General features: G+C 42.3%; 1 protein-coding gene across 5 annotated transcripts in view; it reads left to right on the top strand.

The window, feature by feature from the left end:
- LOC130276163 (uncharacterized) overlaps positions 1 to 23,387 on the top strand; it is a 105,576-nt gene that overhangs the window by 66,158 nt on the left and 16,031 nt on the right. For all 5 annotated transcript variants that reach the window (XM_056525168.1, XM_056525159.1, XM_056525176.1 and 2 more), the window contains 4 exons: positions 13,481 to 13,537; positions 13,637 to 13,696; positions 13,793 to 13,857; positions 14,946 to 15,033. In XM_056525168.1, coding sequence (XP_056381143.1) covers positions 13,481 to 13,537; positions 13,637 to 13,696; positions 13,793 to 13,857; positions 14,946 to 15,033 — 270 coding nt within the window. The remainder of the gene's footprint in view (positions 1 to 13,480; positions 13,538 to 13,636; positions 13,697 to 13,792; positions 13,858 to 14,945; positions 15,034 to 23,387) is intronic.

The following is a 23,387-nucleotide window of genomic DNA, read 5'->3' as shown; positions in this document are numbered from 1 at the left end:
TGCCCGGCCCCTGGAAGTCCGAAGAGAACGGGAGGAAGACCGGAGGACGCGGCGGGGGACGGGGGAGTGCTGGGGCCCGGCCCCGGTACTTACCTCGTCCCTGAAGACCCGGATCCCGGAGACGGCGGCGGTGGGGACAGGTGAGTGGATCTTCGGCTGCGTCCCGGGACCTTTGCAGCAGTCCAGACCGCCGTAAAGCGATCTGGACTGCTCCATCTGGTCCCCTTACACTACAACTCCCAGCATGCCCAGACAGCCCTTGGCATCTGGGCATGCTGGGAGTTGCAGTTTTTCAACATCTGGAGGTCCACAGTTTGGAGACCACTGTGCCCTTCCAGATGTTGCAAAACTACACATCCTCAGCATGCCCTTACTGTCCAGGCATGCTGGGAGTTGTAGTTCTGTAACATCTGGCCCTTCAGATGTTGCAGAACTACAACTCCCAGCATGCCTGGACAGTTTTGGCATACTGGGAGTTGTAGTTTTGCAACATCTGGAAGGGCACAGATGGGGAACCACTGTATTAGTGGTCTGCAAACTGTAGTCCTCCAGATGTTGCAAAACTACAACTCCAAGCATGCTGGGAGTTGTAGTTCGGCAACATCTGGCTCTAAAGATGTTGCCGAACTACTACTTCCAGCATGCCTGAGAATGTTTGGGAGTAGTGGTTTTGCAACAACTGTAGGCACACTGGTTGGGAAACATTGTCTGTTTCCTAACTCAGTGTTTCCCAACCGTGTGCCTCCAGCTGTTGCAAAACTATAACTACCAGCATGCACTGATAGACTGTGCATGCTGGGAGTTGTAGTTTTGCAACAGCTGGAGGTCCGCCCCCCCCCCTGTGAATGTACAGGGTACATTCACATGGGCAGGGGGCTTACAGTGAGTATCAGGCTGCAAGTTTGCGATGCAGCAAATTTTGCGCGGCAGCTCAAACTCAGAGCGGGAAACTCGCTGTAATCCCCCGCCTGTGTGACTGTACCCTAAAAACACTACACTATACTACACTAACACAAAATAAAATAGAAAGTAAAAAACACTACATATACACATACCCCTACACAGCCGCCCTCCCCTCCCCAATAAAAATGAAAAACGTCTGGTACGCCACTGTTTCCAAAATGGAGCCTCCAGCTGTTGCAAAACAACAACTCCCAGTATTGCCGGACAGCCGTTGACTGTCCAAGCATGCTGGGAGTTTTGCAACAGCTGGAGGCACCCTGTTTGGGAATCACTGGCGTAGAATACCCCTATGTCCACCCCTATGCAAATCCCTAATTCAGGCCTCAAATGCGTGGCGCTCTCACTTCAGAGCCCTGTCGTATTTCAAGGCAACAGTTTAGGGCCACATATGGGGTATCGCCGTACTCGGGAGAAATTGCCTTACAAATTTTGGGGGGCTTTTTCTCCTTTCACCCCTTATCAAAAGGTGAAGTTGGGGTCTACACCAGCATGTTAGTGTAAAAAAAAAAATTTTTTTACACTACATGCTGGTGTTGCCCTATACTTTTCATTTTGACAAGAGGTAAAAGGGAAAAAAGCCCCCCAAAATTTGTAATGCAGTTTCTCCTGACTATGGAGATACCCCATATGTGGGCGCAAAGTGCTCTGGGAGCGCACAACAAGGCCCAGAAGGGAGAGTGCACCATGAGGTACATTTGAGGTGATTTGCACAGGGGTGGCTGATTGTTACAGCGGTTTTGACAAACGCAAAAATAAAAAACACATGGAAGCGAAGAAGCGACAAGGGGATTTGGCATACCATTTTGGAAACTAGACCCCTTGAGGAACGTAACAAGGGGTACAGTGAGAATTTACACCCCACTGGTGTCTGACAAATCTTTGGAACAGTGGGCTGTGCAAATTTAAAATTTTGCACAGCCCACTGTTCCAAAGATCTGACAGACACCAGTGGGGGGTAAATGCTCACTGTACCCCTTGTTACGTTCCTCAAGGGGTCTAGTTTCCAAAATGGTATGCCAAATCCCCTTGTCGCTTCTTCGCTTCCGAGCCCTCTACTGCACCTGCTGAACATTTTTCATAGACATATGAGGTATGTGCTTACTCGAGAGAAATTGGGCTACAAATATAAATATATATTTTCTCCTATTACCCCTTGTAAAAATTTAAAAATTGTGTCTACAAGAAAATGCAAGTGTAAAAAATGAAGATTGTGAATCTTCTCCTTCACTTTGCTGCTATTCCTGTGAAATACCTAAAGGGTTAAAACGCTGACTGAATGTAATTTTGATTACTTTGGGGGTGCAGTTTTTATAATGGGGTCATTTGTGGGGTATTTCTAAGATGAAGACCCTTCAAATCCACTTCAAACCTGAACTGGTCCCTGAAAAATTGTGAGTTTGAAAATTTTGTGAAAAATTGCTGCTGAACTTTGAAGCCCTCTGATGTCTTCCAAAAGTAAAAACATGTCAACTTTATGATGCAAACATAAAGTAGACATATTGTATATGTGAATAAAAAAATTATTTGGAATATCCATTTTTCTTACAAGCAGAAAGCTTCAAAGTTAGAAAAATTCAACATTTTCTAATTTTTCATCAAATTTTGGGATTTTTCACCAAGAAAGGATGCAAGTTACCACAAAATTTTACCCCTATGTTAAAGTAGAATATGTCACGAAAAAATTATATCGGAATCAGAATGATAACTAAAAGCCTTCCAGAGTTATTAATGTTTAAAGTGACAGTGGTCAGATGTTCAAAAAATGGCCGGGTCCTAAGGTGTAAAATGGCTGGGTCGTTAAGGGGTTAAACCTGGTTAAAGCTGCTAGAAAGCAGCAAAAGGTATGCTTGAACTGTAATTTTAACAACTTTGTCATCCTAGGACTAGTTTATGGGGCTTAAAATCCGGGATAGTTGCGCTTTAACTGCATGTACTACTGCTCCCAACATGGAGCACACTCATCTCCATGCTGAGAGCTGTAGTACCTGCATTAATAGACAGATCCCAACAGGTGTCAGAAGTGACACTCGCTGCGATCTGTCTATTGATGCAGGAACTATAGCTCCCAGCATGGAGCGGAGTGTGCTCCATGTTGGGAGCAGTAGTACCTGCAGTAAAGGAAAGATCACAGCGGGTGCCACTCCTGACACTCACTGCGATTGTCCTGTATAATGTATAGATGCGGGGCATGGACGCTCTTCTCTGGTCCCCTGCACTGCTATGTGGGAAGCCTAATTAGGCTGAATTTGTGGGAGTGGTGAGGGCTTTAAATACCTCCCTCTTTCTCTCCTAGGGGCGTATGGTGCGTTTGACGGTGTTTGGTTTGAAAGCCGCTGTGAGCTCATACGTCCCCGGGAGTCAGGAGTGGTGTTTTGTGGTTGCGGTTTCCAGTTGCAGAGCGGTATCGCAGAGAAGCAGGTAAGCCCGGATAATCCCGGTTCATAGCACACTCACCTCCTCATGCTCCCCTCTCCCGGGAGCATGAGGCGCCACGCTCCCGGTGTCAGCCAGGGAACCAGTCCGTCCTTCACTCCCTCCCGCGGCTCCACTCCCTCACACAGCGGCGGTGGCATTCGCAGCCGCCTGCTCGGTACCTCGGGCCGTCTGTTTGGCTTCCAGTAGCGCCGCGGTCCGGTTGATTCCTGCTGCCGTGGTGGGCCGGTCATGTGCCACTTGCTGCTCTGGCTTCCGCCGGTCTCTTGTTTCACTCCCGCGGAGTGGTTCCAGCGTCTGGTTGCCGGGGGGATGCCGCAGGGTCACGTGGTGTACTCTAGAACACCCTGAGCAGCGCAGCCTGCTGGAATGTTTTGGTACTGACGACATCGGTTACCAGCAGGCAGGGCATGGACGGTGTCCTCACCTGTGGGGCCTGTCGGTGCCCTGCGCAGGCCATGCTTGGGGGGACGGGCAGTTCCTTGATATACTGGGGTCGCCCAAGGGTTCCCCCCCGTATTACTGGATTCAGCTTCCCTCCAGGTAAAAATAAATAAATAAATAAAATAAAGGTTAATGTTTATATGTTTATATGTGTGCACATGTGTGTATATCGATGATTGAATATTAGAAAGTGGGGGGGGGTTGTTGTTAAGAGGGGGGGAGGATGCTGTAGGGGATTCACCGCCGGCGAGGGGCTCATAGCACCCCTTTTTGTTACTACATTGATGCTTGTTACAGGCATTTAACTTTGCAGTGGTTAATTATGCGGTCCTATGTATTCCTTACAGGTGTGTTTCTGTTCTGTTACTGTCTTCTTCCAAGTGAATCCAGAAAGCTAGTTTCCTTAGGTAATTGTGGTTGGTTATGTCTTACAGTCTTGAATGACTTGATTAGTTACCACATGTTTCAAGTACCTTGCTACTGACTCATTCATGAAAAAAAAAAAAACGCAGTGACTACTGACTCGTCTTAAGAGCACTTTTAGTACAATATGTTTGTGTGTGCAGGCATGAGCGGTCATCTGCGGACGGGCGTTTGCACACCATGGTCGGGCGGTGGTAAGCACGGGCGTCTGCAGGCGTCTGTCAGTCGGGTGCTGGAAGACTCGAACATGTTACAGTAAGGCTATCCAGTTATCTGACTCTTCTTCAGTTGGGGCCTACTGCATTTGTTGTTTCTGACTCATCTTCAGAACAATGCTACGATTCGTGAGTTGCATAAGGCCACCGCCGTGTCTGACTCATCTTCAGATGGTGCCTATTTGCGCGTGTTGTTCTGACTCTTCTTCAGCGCAACAACACACTTTGACTGACCCTCGTCTTGACTTGGGACAAATATACATAATTCGGGGCTACACACGGCTTAATCGATTGTGGTAAGTCTGCTAAGGAACATGGCTCTTTTATGTCTGTAGGTGCCTTCAGTTTCCTCCATTGTCTTACAGGTTACAAGCGTCGTTTGTTTCAGCAGACGTTTGTTGTTCCACTCCAAGTTATAGGTTTATGTCTGTCACAGGTCAGTAGCTTCATCCTAGGCTAGGTCCCGTAGGCTTTCCTGATATTCATGTTAATTTAATTCTTCCCACCTGCACCGTTTTGGCCCGGACAGGTCCGGCTAATATGTCCAATCCGTCCGATATCGAGGAGGCGCTTTCGGTCCCGGATACCCCAGCAAGGGCTTCTGACCGGGGAAGCCTACCATCATATCGGTCTTGGACCATCCCCAAGTTGATGGAGGAGCTGAGGGGGAGAGGATTTCCCTTCCCAGTGTCCGCCAGAAAAGGGGAGCTGTATAGTCTCCTGAACTCCGATGCTGTCTCAGGTGGCAGTCAGGAGGCACCTTCAGACCATGAACACTTCCCTGACCCAACTGCATTCAATGATGAACACTATGATGACCTCCATGACAGCATTCAGCTCCAGGTTGGATGAGGTGGAACGTGACAGGGTCACTATGCCCCTGCCACCCCCGCTCCTCCCATGCCGCCTACAGTACAGGCTGTCAACTCAGGTACACCACGGCATCCCCCCAAAATCACACCAGCACACTTCATCCCTGCTGCCATCAAAAAGGACATCTTGGAGGGGAAAGATGTGAACATGGCCTCATTGTTGGCAGTATAAAGTTTAAAGAAAGACCAATGCACTCACCACTTCAGTTGCTAGACTCTTCTTTATTTACGAAAGCATTCGTTAACAAGGCTGGACCCCGGTGCAGGGATAGGAACGAGGACGCGGTGTTCAGCGGGCTACGGAACCGTCTCGCGCTTCAAGTGCTTCTTAAGGCCCCTTCAAAGCATCATAGGTAAAAAGGTGTGTTTAAAAAGGCCCCCTCCGGAAGGGGAACCTAGGTAACATGTATACAACAGTGGCTATAACTAGACAGAAATCACCTGTGCTGCAAAAGGTAAAGATAGAAAAAACCCCACTTCTATAAATACATGTAAAAAACAAACAAACATTTCTACTTCATGGAAATAACGGGAAAGAGTTGCCTGCATTGCACGTCCACGTAAAAAGAGCTCATAAAAAAAAAAAAAATAATGAAATTACAATAACGCTTTGAGCTCATTGCGGTCGTTCAGACCAAGCGGCCCTACTGCGTTCAGATGTGCAATCCAGAAAGCTTCCTTCCGGAGTAACTGGAGATCTTTATCTGCAAACTTCACAGTTTTCTCTATACGTTCTATCGCTCCAAACTTTAATGACTCGGGGATACCACAGTGGGCATTTTTCATATGATTAATGAACCGTGATGCCCCCACTCCTGTACGGAGGGACCTGAAATGTTCTCTTATTCTGTGGAAAAGCGGGCGTATGGTTTTACCCACATAGTAAAAGCCGCATCCATACATAAGTACATAAACCATAAAGGTGGACCGACAAGTTGAAAATTGCTTCATTTTAACCTGATGTTCTCCAAGTTTGACTAGGTCACTATTCACATTATGCTCACAAAAAGAGCACGATCTACAAGGAAAATTGCCCATGGGTTTTGCAATATCTAGCCAATTGTTATTACTACTACAGCAAGCCTGTTTCTTTTTAATATAATTCTGAATCGTTTTATTCTTCTTATAAGTGATTAACGGTTTATTTGCTGTGTAAGATTTAATGTCCTCATCTCCCTGTACCATGTACCAGTTATTCATTACTACTTGTTTGATTTTATCATTCATGGGACTATTTTGAAAGGAGAACGTACATCTAGAGTGAAGACTGTCATTCTTTCTCTTCTTTTTAAATAAATCTTTCCTAGGTAGAAGTTCTGCCTTGGCTCGGGCTTTATTAATAATTTGCAAGGGATAACCTCGTTCTAAAAAACGCTGGGTCAATTCAGAGGCTTGTTGTTGAAACCTGTCAGGATTGTTATTAATGCGTTTAAGACGGATTAATTGACTAAAAGGAATGCTATTTTTCGTGGAGAGGGGGTGGGATGACTGATAATGCAGGAGTGAATTTTTAGCAATGGGTTTTCTAAATCCAGATGTAATGACTGTATTATCCAAAATTTCTATCTGCACGTCAAGGAACTCCATTGTCCGACCCCCAAAACAGAAGGTAAATTGCATATTCACTGTATTCACCTCATTGAGGTAGGATACAAAATTCTTAAACTGAACTTGAGAACCCTCCCAGATGATAAAAATATCATCCATGTAGCGATGGTACGTTTTGATGTGGCGGACAAAGGGGTTCCCAGGCGCGAAGACATAGTAACTCTCAAACATCGGCAAAAAAATGTTTGCATAACTGCACGAGATGGGCGTACCCATCGCCGTACCATTTGACTGGTTATACCATTTATCTGCATAAGTAAAGTTGTTTTCCAAAATAAATCTGACTGAATCGACCCAAAAATTTATAAAAGGCTCTGACTTATCTGTAAATGACAGGAATCGACGGAGAGCCTGTATACCCGCATCGTGTGGGATGCGAGTATACAGGCTCTCAACGTCGATCGATGCCAATGAATACCCCTCCTGCCAATGTATCTCATCGATGATCTGTAAAAGGTCACCCGTGTCTTTAAGATAAGACGGAATTGAGCTTAATAATGGTGCCAATAGCCAGTCAATATAACTGGATAAATATGCTGTAGGGGAATCAATCCCCATGACAATCGGGCGGCCCCTTTGTGGACCTTGGGCAGTATATACCAGTACGGTCTCCCTGGGTTTCTTGGTAGCAGCTTTTCAGCCGTTTTAGTTTTGAGAATGTTGAGCTGTGAATATTTATTTAGGTGCACCCTAAGTTTCTCTAGTGTTTTGAGTGTTGGGTCAAAAGGTAGGGGTCTATACATTGTATTAACCGCAAGTTGCTTCATGACCTCTCTGTGGTAATCATCCCTCCACCATAATACAACCGAACCTCCCTTGTCAGCTTTCGATATCACAATATCACTTCTTTCTAGCAGCTTATCAAGAGCTCTCTTTTTGTTAGACGGGAGGTTCGGTTGGATGGCGGGATATATCTGTGCCTTTACATCCCTACATACTGCACGATGAAAAAGATCTATAGCACTCCCTGCTACGAGTGGAGGGTTAAAGCGAGAGGGATTTCCTCCTGTAAAGGCTGTGGGGTCAGAATCGGTTAACAGCTCAACTCCTCTATATATTTCAGAAAACTCAGTTAAATCTCTAATCAACCTATTTTCTTCTGCACTGAAAGCTGCAACAGCATTGAAGCCCAGGGGCCCAATCTCACATATTTGTTCACCCTCCAAAGGATCACATGAGGTGGTATTTTTTATTAAGGTACATACAAGAAAAATATTTTTTTAAATTTAACTTTCTGACTGCCTTGAAGAGGTCTATCTCAAATATGGTGTAATTGAAATTCTCAGTTAGGCCGAAGTTCATTGGCATCGATCGACGTTGAGAGCCTGTATACTCGCATCCCACACGATGCGGGTATACAGGCTTTCCGTCGATTCCTGTCATTTACAGATAAGTCAGAGCCTTTTATTCATTTTTTGGTCGATTCAGTCAGATTTATTTTGGAAAACAACAACTTTACTTAGCTCTTTTTCCGTGGACGTGCAATCCAGGTAACTTTTTCCCGTGATTCCCATGATGACACTTTGAAGGGGCCTTAAGAAGCACTTGTAGTGCGAGACGGTTCCGTAGCCCGCTGAACACCGCGTCCTCGTTCCTATGCCTGCATCGGGGTCGAGCCTTGTTAACGAATGCTTTCGTAAATAAAGAAGAGTCTAGCAACTGAAGTGGTGAGTGCATTGGTGTTTATTAAAACTTTATACTGCCATTTGGACTTTGTTCTGTGACCAAATCTGCACCGCCTATAAGTGTTGCATGGGCTGGATCAGCTGCCTTTATGTGTCTTATTTGAACTGAGGGTGCGCTAGATGTGAATTAGTAGTGCCAGGTCTGTCTTTTCTATACGTGTAATGGCCTTATTGTTGATCGCGACTAACGATCTCAATGAGACTAAGGCCGTGGCTTGTGGCGAACTCTCGGTTGTGTTTAAAAGCAAAGATGCACGACTCAACAGGAAATTGAGCATCGTAGAGTTCGTCATAGCTTTTGGATTGTACAGGGATGTGGTGTGTTCGGCAAAACCTGAGCGCAGGGAGGAGCTTGATTCATACCTGCACAAGATTTCACAGTTGGCATACAAATATGGGGGCACAACTTTCTATGAGTATCATAAGTCCTTAGCTGCTAAAGCGGCAGCAGCTTACGCCCAGTTCAATTATGTCACACATTGGGGGGCAGTGGACACAGAGTTGTTTTGTGACCATTTCGCCGGGCTAAAAAGCCAGTCCTGCAGCCTTTGCAATGCTATTACGCACATGGCGGCATGGTGCTCTCAGATAAACGAGCAGAGCGAGGCCAGCACTAGCAAAGCCCCTACCATTGCCGGTGCACCAACGCAGAAAACCTCTTCTGCGGTAGACAGATTGGGCCGTCCAGTAAAATACCTGGGTAAGACACAGATTTGTTACAATTTCAACCTAGTATTTTGCACGTACAGTAATTGTCGTCTGCTCCACGTGTGTTTTAATTGTTATAGGGCTCATCCCAGCACGATTTGTACTCTGAGGGGCAATCAGGCAAGACTAGTCGGTGTGCAGGTTCAGGTTCAGGCCCTCGCCCAGGTTCTGGCTGGTCATCCTGACCCCACATGGGTCAATTGGCTGGTGACGGGTTTCTGTAGCGGTTTTCACATGGGCATGGTAGCAGTACCCAGTTCACTGTTGAGTGCAGAAACCTCATGTCCGCACTCAGGGAGCCAGAGGTCATGTCTTCCCTGTTACAGGTAGAGGTGGGGAAGGGCATTGTCATAGGCCCTTTCGTCAGCTCTCCCTATGAGGTTTGGAGAGTCAGCCCACTGGGCCTAGCCAGGGGCAAGTTCAGTAATAAAAGAAGATTGATTTATGACCTCTCTGCGCCTTATTCCCCAGTATCAACTCACTAACCCCGTTAGATGAATTCTCCATGAGGTATGCCTCTTTAGACCAGGCCATTCAAGTAATCGTGCAGTTGGGTAGGGGCACCTGGCTCTCGCAGACATCACAGATGCCTTCAAGTTGTTGCCGATCCGGGAAGACCTCTGGAAGTGGTACGGGTAAAATGGCTAGAGCTATATTACTTCGTGGTGAGGTTAACGTTTGGGGCCAAAAGTAGCCCGAGGTTATTTAACCAGCTTGCCACATCACTACACTGGGTCTTACAGAATGTGGCAAATTGCGAATTCACGATTCACTACTTAGATGACTTTCTCTTGTTGGAACATCCGGCTTCCAGCCCAACCAACCTCGATTCGTTACGGAGTCTATTCCAGGAGTTAGGGGTCCCGGTTTCCCCTCATAAAACAGAGGGTCCCATCAAGCGACTCACGTTCTTGGGCATCACACTGGACTCAGCCAGTATGCAGGCCAGTTTGCCTTCAGAGAAACTGGTTAGGATACAACAGACGATTCACAAATTTGCAAAATGCCGCTCCGTCACTAGAGTCGAGCTGCAGAGCTTGTTAGGCATGTTGGCTTTCGCAATGCGGATTATCCTTCAGGGTTGTTCATTTATCTCCAGGCTCTTAGCGCTGCTACCGGCGGTGTCAGGGCAACGAGACTCAGTTCGCATGGATGAGGAGGCCATGGCAGACCTAGAAATGTGGGACTTGTTTCTGAATGGAACGGAATCTCGTTTTTCGTGACATCAGTGTCAAATCAGTCTCCTTTGGTAGTAACTGACTCCTCGGCTGTGGGCTTTGCAGCGTTGCATGGTCACCATTGGTTGGCCAGCGCATGGCCTTCGGAGGTATTGGGTGTCCCCGGGTTCAACAGGACCTGAGCCCTGTTCGAGATTTACCCTGTGGTGGCTGCTGCTTTCGTCTGGGGTGACACCTGGGCTCATAACACTGTCAGGTTCCTGTGTGACAACGCCTCTACAGTTAATATCCTAAACAAGGGGAGTTCTAGTTGGGCACACATCATGAGATTTGTTAGACGCGTCACGTGGCTCTTACTTCATCACAAATTTCACTTTTCGTTCCAACACATAGAGGGGTCAAAGAACTTGGCAGCATATGCACTTTCCAGAGCTAAATTTAACGTGTTCTTTCAGGTGTGTCCAGACGCAGACGCAGTGGGCGTCCCGGCCCCCTCCTTCAAAGACATAGTCATGGACTAAACACCTATACAGAAGTGGCCAACACTTTGATCAGGCTATCACTAGCCCCTAGCACCATTCAAGCCTATGACTCAGCCATCACCTTGTTCACGTCTTTCATGCACAACGTAGGGTTGCCACCTGTCATCTCTGTTCACAATGCTCTGGCTTTTGTTGGTTTTTGCCATTCCTCACTACACTTATCATTTAACACTATCAAGCTTTACCTCTCCGGGTTGCAACACTTCCATTCTCTTTCTCACCCTGAAGCAATCTCTCTACACTCGTTGCACGCAGTCAAGGTAGCACTCAAAGGCGTACAGGTACTGGCGGCACCTAGGCCCCCGTCACGCCTGCCTGTCACGGGTGAATTGTTTCGCAGCATGTCTTCTCTTCTGGACACGTATCCCTTCGGTTATCAGGTCAGCATGGTGATTAAAGCATCCATCTATCTAGCATTTTATGGGTTTCTTAGGCCAGGGGAGTTCACCCGCTTTCACAATAGGTCACCGGGTCTGTCTCTGGGTCAGCTCTTACCTTGTAGTTATGGCTTCACACTCAGCTTGTTATCCACTAAAACCAACAGGCACAGTTCGGTTGTCAAGTACTTCCAGACGGCTCATCAGTGGTGTCCGGTGGCAGTGTTTTCACATCTCATTTCTATGTTGGAAGGCAAATCAGCAGACAGTCCACTTCTGCCTATTGGTTCATCCGCACTCATGACCGTGCAATTCGTGAGTCATGTCCGTACGTTAGTCAAAACGCTAGGCCATGATCCGTGTCGCATCACGGGCCACTCATTTCAAATTGGAGCTGCGTCGGCGGCTTCGAAACACGAAGTTTCTACCCACATCATTAAAAAGTTTGGCAGGTGGAATTCTAGCTGTTTTGATAGGTATATACCTGATCCCTCTTGTGAGATGGCCTGTGTGTTTAATGAGTTGGCCTTAAATTAAATAAAATCTAGTGGCACCTTATATCATATGTATTGTCTTTTTTGCCCTCTATAGGCGGTCCCTCCGTACGCGGTTTTGGGCACACATCAACCGTATTTGTTTGTTGTTCTTCATTATTTATTTTAGGCGCTTGTGTACAGCTTCAGGTATCCAGAGGTGTAAGTATGAATAATTATGATGTTTGTTAGGTTACAGGTCAAACGGCTCTTCGAGCAATGACCACACGTGGGAAGCCTAATTAGGCTGAATTTGTGGGAGTGGCGAGGGCTTTAAATATCTCCCTCTTTCTCTCCTAGGGGCTTATGGTGCGTTTGGTGTCACCCACCCAAAACCCCCCTCAATCTCATTTTCACATATTCAAATACAGGGCATGCCCTCTATAGGCTTTCCCTCCGTACGCGGTTTTGGGCACACATCAACCGTATTTGTTTGTTGTTCTTCATTATTTATTTTAGGTGCTTGTGTACGGCTCCAGGTATCCAGAGGTGTAAGTATGAATAATTATGATGTTTGTTAGGTTACAGGTCAAACGGCTCTTCGAGCAATGACCACAAATATATATACATATATATATATATATATATATATATATATATATATATATATATATATACCTATTATTCATATTTCCCTCAGAGAGTTGTGATTGGCTGGAACCATCTGGCCAATCACAGCTCTCTGCGGGAAATATTAATCTGTGATGTGAAGAACTTCACATCGCAGAACATAGTGCAGGATTGCGCAAAAGAGTGGCCGGCCGCCCGCATCAATACATTATATAGGAGGATCGCAACGGGTGTCAGACCCCAGGGCGATCTGTCTATTAGTACAGGTACTACTCCCATCATGGAACAGTCTGTTCCATGCTGGGAGTATAGTACTACCTAAAAATGTAAAAAAAATAATAAAATTTAAAAAAGTCCAAAACACACACACACTTTATTATATCGATTCGCTATGAATTTCTTCGGATCAAATGAAATTCTTTCAAAAAATTCGGCAACTAATATACTTTAGTATGAAAAATATGTTGCACAGCATACAATTTTTTGTGGTACAGAAAATTAGTGCATGCCGAACTTTTCTATCCCACAAAAAAATCGTACACATATGTACCCGAGACAAGAACTGGTCCAAACTGACATACTTTACCAACTTTTTCATAATGGAACATACGTTTAGGCACCAATTGAACGTATCTCCCGGCGTACTGCTGTGGTACTGTGAGTACTACATCTGAACCAGTCCTTAGCCACAACTGGCCTTTCCTGACTAGCAACCATCACTTACAGTCTATGAAATGAGTTGTCAAGATTTAAATGGTCAAGTTACGTCACAGTACATTAAGTACCAGAGCACCAGGACATACACTTACATCCAATGTCCTAAAAGGTTTAAGACAAGTAAAAACTTTATAAGGAAATGTAAGGAGCAAGCAATCTGAATTCTGAATATGTTTATTATGGGTTCTTAATGGATTTTCTTTGTACTGTAGAAGGAATTACAGAAGAGAAGGCTGGATATAAAGAAAAAGCAAGAGTTTGCTGAGGAGGTAAGTAAACTGCAATTTATCAGTACTAGGTGAAGCCTGGGGATAGGGGATACAGGTGGGGACATCACTTTCTCACATGGGGATATTGCTTTATTTCAGAAGGAATCGATAAGGACATGTATGACTATCACACTGAATGAGTATGCATCTACAAGAGAGGTAAGCATTAGCATCAGACAACTTGAAGTGATTGTGACAAATGTCTGGTGTAAATTGTGTTGGATAACATAATACTCTATATTTTTCCTTATCTAGGCTCTGAATAATAAAATTTGTACCCTGCAATCCCAAGTAGAAGAATCTTCCCAGGACAATTTTCTGTTAGTATACATATAGCTCATTCTTATGCCATATTAAAGTAAGAATCATTTAACGTTTTGTAAATTATACAATTACTTAAAAATCTGGTTTGCGGTACATCCATGTAAAAGGGCCTTGGGATTACTGGTGAATAAGTGACTATTTAAAATTTAGCATTTTACCTTGTTGATGTACCAGCATTTTCTCCTTTTGATATGATGTTTACTATTGTTGTAATATTCTATTTGTCTTATTTTTCTATGTTTTGGAAAAAAATGAACAGTATATATATATATATATATATATATATATATATATATATATATATATATATATATATAGCATTTTGCAGAATATTGAGTACATAAGTTGGTATTCAATATTAGTTTCCTATACAAAGCTAATACAAAGCTAATGGTAGGGGCTGGCATAACATTATAACCACTGACACAATCCCAGAAGAACATTGATTATGTCATTACAATGGTTCCTGTCAAGGGCAACAAGTGAACCATCAGATTTTGAAGTTAATGTGTTGGATACAGGAAACTGGGCAAATGTAAGGATGTAAGTGACTTTGACAAGGGACAAATTGTGATGGCTAGAAGACTGGGTTGTAGCATTTCCAAAAACAGCAGGTCTGGTGGGGTGTTCTAGATATGCATTGGTAAGTAATCACCAAAAGTTGTTCAAGGAAGCAAAAAAAGAATTGTGATAGGAACAATGATAAGGTCATGTGCACTCAAAGATCATTGAGACACATAATGATCAAAGGCTAGTCCTTCTGGTGTGATCCTACAGTTATTGTTAACAAAAAGTTTATGCTGGATATCTGCCAAGGTCCTGTGGTATCCAAACCTTGACATATCAGAGGTGTTTTGGTGGCACATGAAGGGCCTAACCAATATTAGGCAGGTGGTTTTACTGTTCTAAACTGATCAGTGCATAAATGGAAGGAATTGTATTTATACTAGTTTGTTCTCATAAACAAGCAAGACAGAAGGAAAATTATAGATAGAAAATTGCATTTTGATTGACCGACTCATATACTGAGGGTTCTAAGAGGATCGTAAACTTTGAACAATAAGTGACTTTGTTGTTGTTTTAGGAGAAGGACAATCCAAGAGTCATCTAAGATAACGGAATATCCCCCAGATGATGGCACTCTCATGTATGAAATACTACAGGCCAAACTGGTAAGAGTAAAGAGTGATACTGGATCTATATTACCAAATTGTCATTTTTTTTGACACCCTAGTTTGCCCCTAAAGTAGGCTGCACATTAGGACACAATTTCTGCTCTTAAAGCAAAACATTGCAGTGGACTACTCACGATACTTAGCCCCCTTTGTTGTCTCCCAGTAGGTGTCCTTCTTCTAATCCCACAACACAATAAGAGTCCATTTAACTTGTACATATACATTTCCACATACCCTATTTTAGAGTATTGATCCCCCTTCCCCAATATCTGCTCATAAGTACAAGGCCTACTCTTTATATAGGTATATCTGGTCCTAGTTTTGTACTATACACATACACAGGTAGAAGTTGCACTCTCTAATTTAGCAATGTAACACTCACGTTTCAGAAGACAGGAACCCCCGGTGGATATGGATCTGCTGGACCTGTGTGGCAGATGACTTGGACCATACCAGGGAGTTGAGTCTAAGGTGCCGCTGGATTTCACCAGAGCCTGCCACAAAGCGGGATGGATTTGCTGCAGCACCCAGGTCGCTATCTCTGGCACAGCTCGACCACACAGGCAGCTGGGGAGATACGAGGCACAGGAGGGATAAGACAGCTCATAGTCAGGATAGCAGTAGATCAGGGCAGGCGGCACAGTAGCATAGTAAGGAACATAGCAAATGGTCAGTAGACCGGTGGCAAGGAGCAAGGTCAGGTTGCAGAGCAAAGGATCAGATACACAGCAAGGCAATAACAGGAATGCTTTCTCTCAGGCTCAAGGCAACAAAGATCCTGCAGGGAAGTGAGGAGGGTGGAGGAATTTACCTTCAGTAGTTTTTTTCATAGAATTTTACCAAAATTGAAAAACATAAACATGTATAAAAGGACAGACGCAGTTGTCAACTTATTATCTTATGAAGACAAACACAACTAACAGTTGTTTACTGCATATAAGTAAACTTGATTGTCGACTCGATCTTACATATAATATAGGCAGTTGTTTAACCAAACCAAAAGGAAAACAGAAATAAATGTAAAAAAAAATAAAGGAAATATAACATCTCCGACATAACATACATAGTAATATACGTGCGTACCAATAAGGATATACATTTTCTTTTTTTTATCCTTATTTTTCTGATGCATAAGAAACGTGCAAATGCCAAGACAATAATTGTAGAAACTTTATATGATAACGTTTAAAGGGGTACTCCGGTGAAAAACTTTTTTTTTTTTTTAAATCAACTGGTGCCAGAAAGTTAAATAGATTTGTAAATTACTTCTATTAAAAAATCTTAATATTTCCTGTACTTATTAGCTGCAAAATACTACAGTGGAAATTATTTTCCGTTTGAAACACAGAGCTGTCTGCTGACATCACGAGCACAGTTCTCTCTGCTGACATCTCTGTCCATTTTAGGAACTGTCCAGTGTAAAAGGAAATCCCCATAGCAAACATATGCTATTCTGGACAGTTCCTAAAATGGACAGAGATGTCAGCAGAAAGCACTGTGCTCATGATGTCAGCAGACATCTCTGTGTTTCAAAAAGAAAATAATTTCTGCTGTAGTATTCAGCAGCTAATAAGTACAGGAAGGATTAAGATTTTTTAATAGAAGTAATTTACAAATTTGTTTAACTTTCTGGCACCAGTTGATTTAAAAAAAAAAAAAAAGTTTTCACCGGAGTACCCCTTTAACTCTGATGATGGTGTGTCAATGTGCATCTTGTAACATAATGTCTTTGTGTAAGTATCATTTCAGTAGAAAAATCACTGTTAATCTAAATATCTCTAAAATGAGAGGACAGAGACCATGATAACCATCTAATGTTAAATTTATCCAACTTTCCAGAACCCCTAGCTATAACCTTTTCAAATGAATATGTAGTATTTATTTTATTCAGAATTATATCAAAACAGGGGACCAATGGAGTTTTCCAGTTACTCAGTAATGTGTTTTTAGCAATTATCGTGATAATACAAAATAATTCTCTTAGTGGAGGGGATATATTAATGGGGTTATCCAGGAAAAACCTTTTTTATATATATCAACTGGCTCCAGAAAGTTAAACAGATTTGTAAATTACTTCTATTAAAAAATCTTAATCCTTCCAATAGTTATTAGCTTCTGAAGTTTTCTGTCTAACTGCTCAATGATGATGTCACGTCCCGGGAGCTGTGCATGATGGGAGAATATCCCCATAGGAACTGCACAGCTCCTGGGACGTGACATCATCATTGAGCAGTTAGACAGAAAACAACAACTCAACTTCAGAAGCTAATAACTATTGGAAGGATTAAGATTTTTTAATAGAAGTAATTTTCAAATCTGTTTAACTTTCCGGAGCCAGTTGATATATAAAAAAAGTTTTGGCCTGGAATACCCCTTTAATCCTTTCAGTACTTTTTAGCTGCTGAAGTTGAGTTGTTCTTTTCTAAGTGCTCTCTGATGACACGTGTCTTGGGAACTGTCCAAAGTAGAAGCAAATCCCCATAGCAAACCTATTCTACTCAGTTCTACGCAGTTCCCGAGACAAGCCGAGATGTCAGCAGAGAGCACTGTTGCCAGACAGAAAAGAACAAGTCAACTTCAGCAACTGATAATTATTGGAAGGATTAATATTTTTTAATAGAAGTAATTTACAAATCTGTTTAACTTTCTGGAGCCAGTTGATTTATAAAAAAAGTTTTTTTCCTGGAATACCCATATAGTAGTCAAGAGATTTTTGCACTCTAACCAGAATATTTGGATGATTGGGCAGTTGAGAGAGTACCTTTATATCCGCAACCCCTCCAACAAAACTTTGAAGAACCAGGATAAGCTTTCGCAATCTTTTCAGCAGTAAAGTACCATCTGAGGATAGTTTTGTACGTGGATTCAATGTGAGAAGAACATTGAAAGGATCTATGTATATATTTAAAGGCATATTAACAGTCTTCTGTTTCTATATCTAATCCTAAGTCTCCTTCCCATAACCGGAATGGGTAGCTTTTGTAAAATGTATCACAATTAGTATACAAGTTATATAAAGGTTTTATGCCTTTTATAGGGGATGAAATATATTGTAAAGCGCTACTATCCAATTTAAGCTGAGAATGCATAATTGTATTTATAAAGTGTCTAATAATTAGGTATTTGTGAAATTCATTATTATTAACATGATAACTTGAATGAATATTTTCGAAAGGCATGATCTCAGAGTGTATCATAATATGTCTGACATGGGTAATACCTCTATCAGACCAACATTGCAGGTCTAAATCAGGGGAATTGGCAAGGATTATGGAGAGGGGAAGATCCTCTATAGTTGAATATTTAAGGGGGGGGTTGATGAGTATAGGTATTGTGTCCAGGCTTTGTAGGAGGCTCTGACTAACGGGTTATATAATTTAGGGACTGGTAATTTCCAGGCAGGAAGGAAGAGCATGTCGTATAACGTGTATGGATAAGTAGAAAGTTGTTCAATAATGGCCCGTGAGGAGTTTGTATTTACATTCCACCAATGTTTCAGTAAAGAAACAAGTGTTGTGATGTGGTATCCTCTAATATCTGGAGTACTTAATCCACCAGCCCTTTTGGATTTAGTAAGAATAGATAACGAAATTCTGTTTTTTTTGCCTGCCCAGATAAAGTTTGACAATGTACGATTGGCTTTCTGAAAAAAGGACTTAGGGAGGAAGATAGGAAGGGTCCTAAAGTGGTATAAGAATTTTGGAAGCAGGAACATTTTGAATGTAACTATTCTTCCCGTCCAGGAGATATCCAATTTTATGAGTTTTTGTGTTTCCGAAGAGATATATAGGGTGTTGTAATGCTGAGCGCTCCGGTCCCTGCTCCTTGACCGGAGCGCTCGCAGCGTTTGTCCCAGCGGAGTGGCCCGGTCGGACTCTCTGTCCGGGGACACTTCGTCTCTGCTCCTGTCGGGGATGCAGTCCGTGCTGTGGGATGTCCCCGCATGCGTCCCGCGGCCCAGCTCCACTTACCCGTGCCCTCTCCGGCTCTCTCCTCTGCTCCCCGCTCACGTGGCTCCCGGCACGTGCGTCCGACAGTGTAAGATTTAAAGGGCCAGTGCACCATTGATTGGTGCCTGGTCCAATCCAATTATGGCCACTCCTATAAATGTATTCTGCCCCTTCCTGCCCTTGCTGGATCTTTGTTGCCTCAGTGCCCTAGAGAAAGCGTTATTTGTGTATACAGACCTATTGCTACGTCTGATTATGCCTCTGCCTGTCTCTTCTGTACTTCGCCTGTCTCAGCTGCCAGTGAAGTTGAGCCGCTACCGGAGGATACGACCTGGTAGTTACCGCCGCAGCAAGTCCATCCCGCTTTGCCGCGGGCTCTGGTGAAAACCAGTAACTACTTAGAATCGATCCTCCGATACGGTCCACGCCATTCCCTCTCTGGCACAGAGGATCCACCACCTGTACCGTTTCCTGCTACTAGTCCGGATTCTTACAGGTGTCCTGGGAAAAAAATAAGTGTACCCCTAAATATTGAATACTATTGTTTGGCCAGTCAAAATTATAATGGGATTTTAGAAGTGAAAGAGTATAAGGAGTGATGTTTAATGGTAAAGCTTGGGTTTTTGTATTATTTAGATGGTAATAAGATATATGTCCAAATGTATCTATGTTTTCCATAACTGACACTAGTGAATTTTTTGGATTAGTCATGGTAAGTATTACATCATCAGCATATAATAATATAATATGATTGGTACCTCCTATAGACACACCAGTAATTTTAGTGTCTGATCGTATAGTTTGGGCAAGGGGTTCTATAGATCATATGTAAATTAAAGGGGATAACGGGTACCCCCTGCCTTGATCCATTTATGATTAGGAATTAATCAGATAATGCTCCGTTCGCCAATACTTTGGCCGACGGATTGGAGTATAGTGCTGAAATCGTAGAGATCATTGCTCCAGAGAAGACCATATTTTGTAATTCAGGGAATGCATATTCCCAATTAAGCCTATGTAAGGTCTTCTCTGCATCTAAGGCCAGTATCAAGGCAGGGGTGGATGTGTGTTCTATATGGTGTCATATGTTTAGCATGCGCCTAGTGTTGGCAGATTGATCACTGTTGATTAGTTTAGGGAGTACTACTGCCAATCTCGAGGCTATTAATTTAGCATAGATTTTTATATCCTGGTTCAGTAGGGATATTGGTCTATAATTTTGCGGTAAATGTGGATTTACCAGTTTTGGGTAGAGTTGTGGTTAAAGCTTGCAAATTTCCTTTTGGCAAGGAGCCGGATGACATGGCTTCTTGGCAGAACTTAAGAAGATGGGAAGAGAGGGCTTTCTTATAATATATATTTGCAAACCCATCAGGTACGGGGGCTTTACCCACGAGGAGGGATTGAATTACTTTATGAATTTCTGGGAGAGAGATTTTTGCATTCCAGTTTAGAAGTTGTGTTTCTGATAATTTGGGAATGTTTAGCTTTTGGAGATAAGATTGTATAGAAGTTAAATGATCCAGAGGAGTCGGAATGGTATATTTTAAATTATATAACTGTGAATAAAATGATTTTAACCCGTTCGCAATATCTGTTGGGGAATATAATTTACATTTAGAGGTTGGGTTAATTAGTAAGGGAATTCTCAATTTGAGTTGTTTATTTTTAAGTCTGTTAGCTAACAATTTGCCAGATTTATTATCTTGGGAATAATATTGAGATTTCATTTTCCGAAAAGGATTTTTCATAAGAAGTGAGCATGTGACATCTGATATCACATCTTAGTAAAGATAATTCAGTCGCCAAAGCATCTGAAGGGTTAGCTATGTTGGCTGTTTCAAGTAGTCTAATTCTGGACAACAAATCAGAAATCACTCTTTCCCTTTCCTTTTTGAGAATATAACTGTATTTGATACATAGTACCCTTATAACTGTTTTATGACAGTTCCATATAAGAATAGGATTATTAACAGAGTCGGTGTTATGTTGAAAATAATCCTGTATGTTGGAACCTATTTTTTTTTTTAAAGAGAAGAAAAGGACTAATTTTCCATTGATATGACTGGTGAGGAGGAATATTATTGATCAGAGTAATAGTTATAGCTGAGTGATCTGACCAAGTGATAGTTTTGATCCTATTAGATAGCGATATTTCGATATTTCGCGAATATATGGCCGAATATTCGTCATATATTCGCTAAATTCGCATATTCGTAATATTCACGTTTTATTTTCTCATATGCGAAAATTTGCATATGCGAAAATTTGCATATGCGAAAATTAGCTTATGAAAAATCTGCATAAGTGGAAATTCGCATATGCGAAAATTAGCATATGCGAAAATTCCTACGCCAGTCTCACACAGTAGTATTAGAGCCTTCTTTACACCCCACAAGCATGAAGCAGAGAGGGATGATCACTGTGATGTGTACTGTGAAAAAAATAAAATACGAATATTCGTAATTGCGAATATATAGTGCTATATTCGCGAACATGCGATATTCGCGAATAAAATTTGCATTGCGAATATTCGCGAGCAACACTAATTTTTAATAGCGATTAAAACACCCTTAGTTTTAGTATGGTAATGAGATTGATATATGTTGGAGTAAACCGGGTGTTTCATACTGAAATTATCAGATGGGAAGAGATGTGTCTCTTGGGCACAGATAATGTCACATTTGAGAGACTGAGCTTCTTTCCAAAAGTGAGAACGTTGAGACCATTGACATTTATACTTGCTATACGAATAACCATTGCAAAAAACCATAAGCATTTGTTTTAAAAGCTAGAAGTACAAAATTAAGTGTGGAGGCGACGTTTCTCCCAGCAAGAACACGCCAACTCCTTGGATATTGGCATTTCACAGATTTAGAACCAGAAGCAGTAAGGGTTAAAGGCACACAAGTACAGTGGGGCAAAAGTCCACATTGTAGCCAAAAGAGTACAACCTCCGGCAAACCTGCAACAAAAAAGGTAAATCATACTGCCATATAAATTTACTCAGGCAAGCAGTCATTTCTCAGTCGAGGTTTAGCAGGAGAGGAGATTTCTTTCCTAGGGGGAGGAAGGGAGAGCTTCCAGACTTTTAATAAAGTGAGTCCATCTTCAGGTGTTCTTATGACGTGTATGTTGCCACCTCTTCGAATCAGTAGACAAACTGGGAAACCCCATCTATATGTGATATTTGCTGAGCGTAAAGCTTGAGTGTTAAGTTGGAGTGCTCTGCGAGCTTGTAATGTCACTGCGGACAGGTCCACAAAAGTGGAGACCTCCGTTTTCATAATTTTTTCTTTAGTGGAGAAAAAATGTATTCTAGCTAATACGTCTCTTGGTATCTAGATGCTTTGGACGAGGAATTCTATGTGCACGGTCTATTTATAATTCTTGAGGGGAGCATGCAGGTAAGATATCTTGAATAAGTGAGCAAACATATGCTGGAAAGTTCGCAGGTGAGATATATTCAGGGATTCCCCGCAATTTTATGTTGTTGCGTCGACTTCTATCTTCTAAGTCTGCTACTTTAGCTTTAATCCCTTAACCCCTTAAGGATCGGGGTTTTTTCCGTTTTTGCATTTTCGTTTTTTGCTCCTTGCCTTTAAAAAATCATAACTCTTTCAATTTAGCACCTAAAAATCCATATGAGGGCTTATTTTTTGCACCACTAATTCTACTTTGTAATGACGTCAGTCATTTTGCCCAAAAATCTACGATGAAACGGAAAAAAAAATCATTGTGCGACAAAATTGAAAAAAAAAAACGCTGTTTTGTAAATTTTGGGGGCTTCCGTTTCTACGTAGTACATTTTTAGGTAAGAATGACACCTTATCTTTATTTTGTAGGTCCATACGATTAAAATGATACCCTACTTATATAGGTTTGATTTTGTCGGACTTCTGGAAAAAATCATAACTACATGCAGGAAAATTAATATGTTTAAAATTGTCATCTTCTGACCCCTATAACTTTTTTATTTTCCCGTGTATGGGGCGGTATGAGGGCTCATTTTTTGTGCTGTGATCTGAAGTTTTTAACGGTACAATTTTTGCATTGATAGGACTTATTGATCGCTTTTTATTCATTTTTAAATGATATAAAAAGTGACCAAAAATGCACTATTTTGGACTTTGGAATTTTTTTGCGCGCACGCCATTGACCGAGCAGTTTAATTAATGATATCTTTTTATAATTCGGACATTTCCGTATGCGGTGATACCATATATGTTTATTTTTATTTTTATTTACACTGTGTTTTTTTTTTTTATTGGAAAAGGGGGTGATTCAAACTTTTAATAGGGGAGGAGTTAAATGATCTTTATTCACTTTTTTTTCACTTTTTTTTTGCAGTGTTATAGGTCCCATAGGGACCTATAACACTGCACACACTGATATCCTATG

This window comes from Hyla sarda, chromosome 1, assembly GCF_029499605.1.
Source record: "Hyla sarda isolate aHylSar1 chromosome 1, aHylSar1.hap1, whole genome shotgun sequence".
Classification (NCBI taxonomy): domain Eukaryota; kingdom Metazoa; phylum Chordata; class Amphibia; order Anura; family Hylidae; genus Hyla; species Hyla sarda.
Note: the sequence above shows the minus strand (reverse complement) of the source record. Positions and strands in the feature narration are given on the sequence as shown.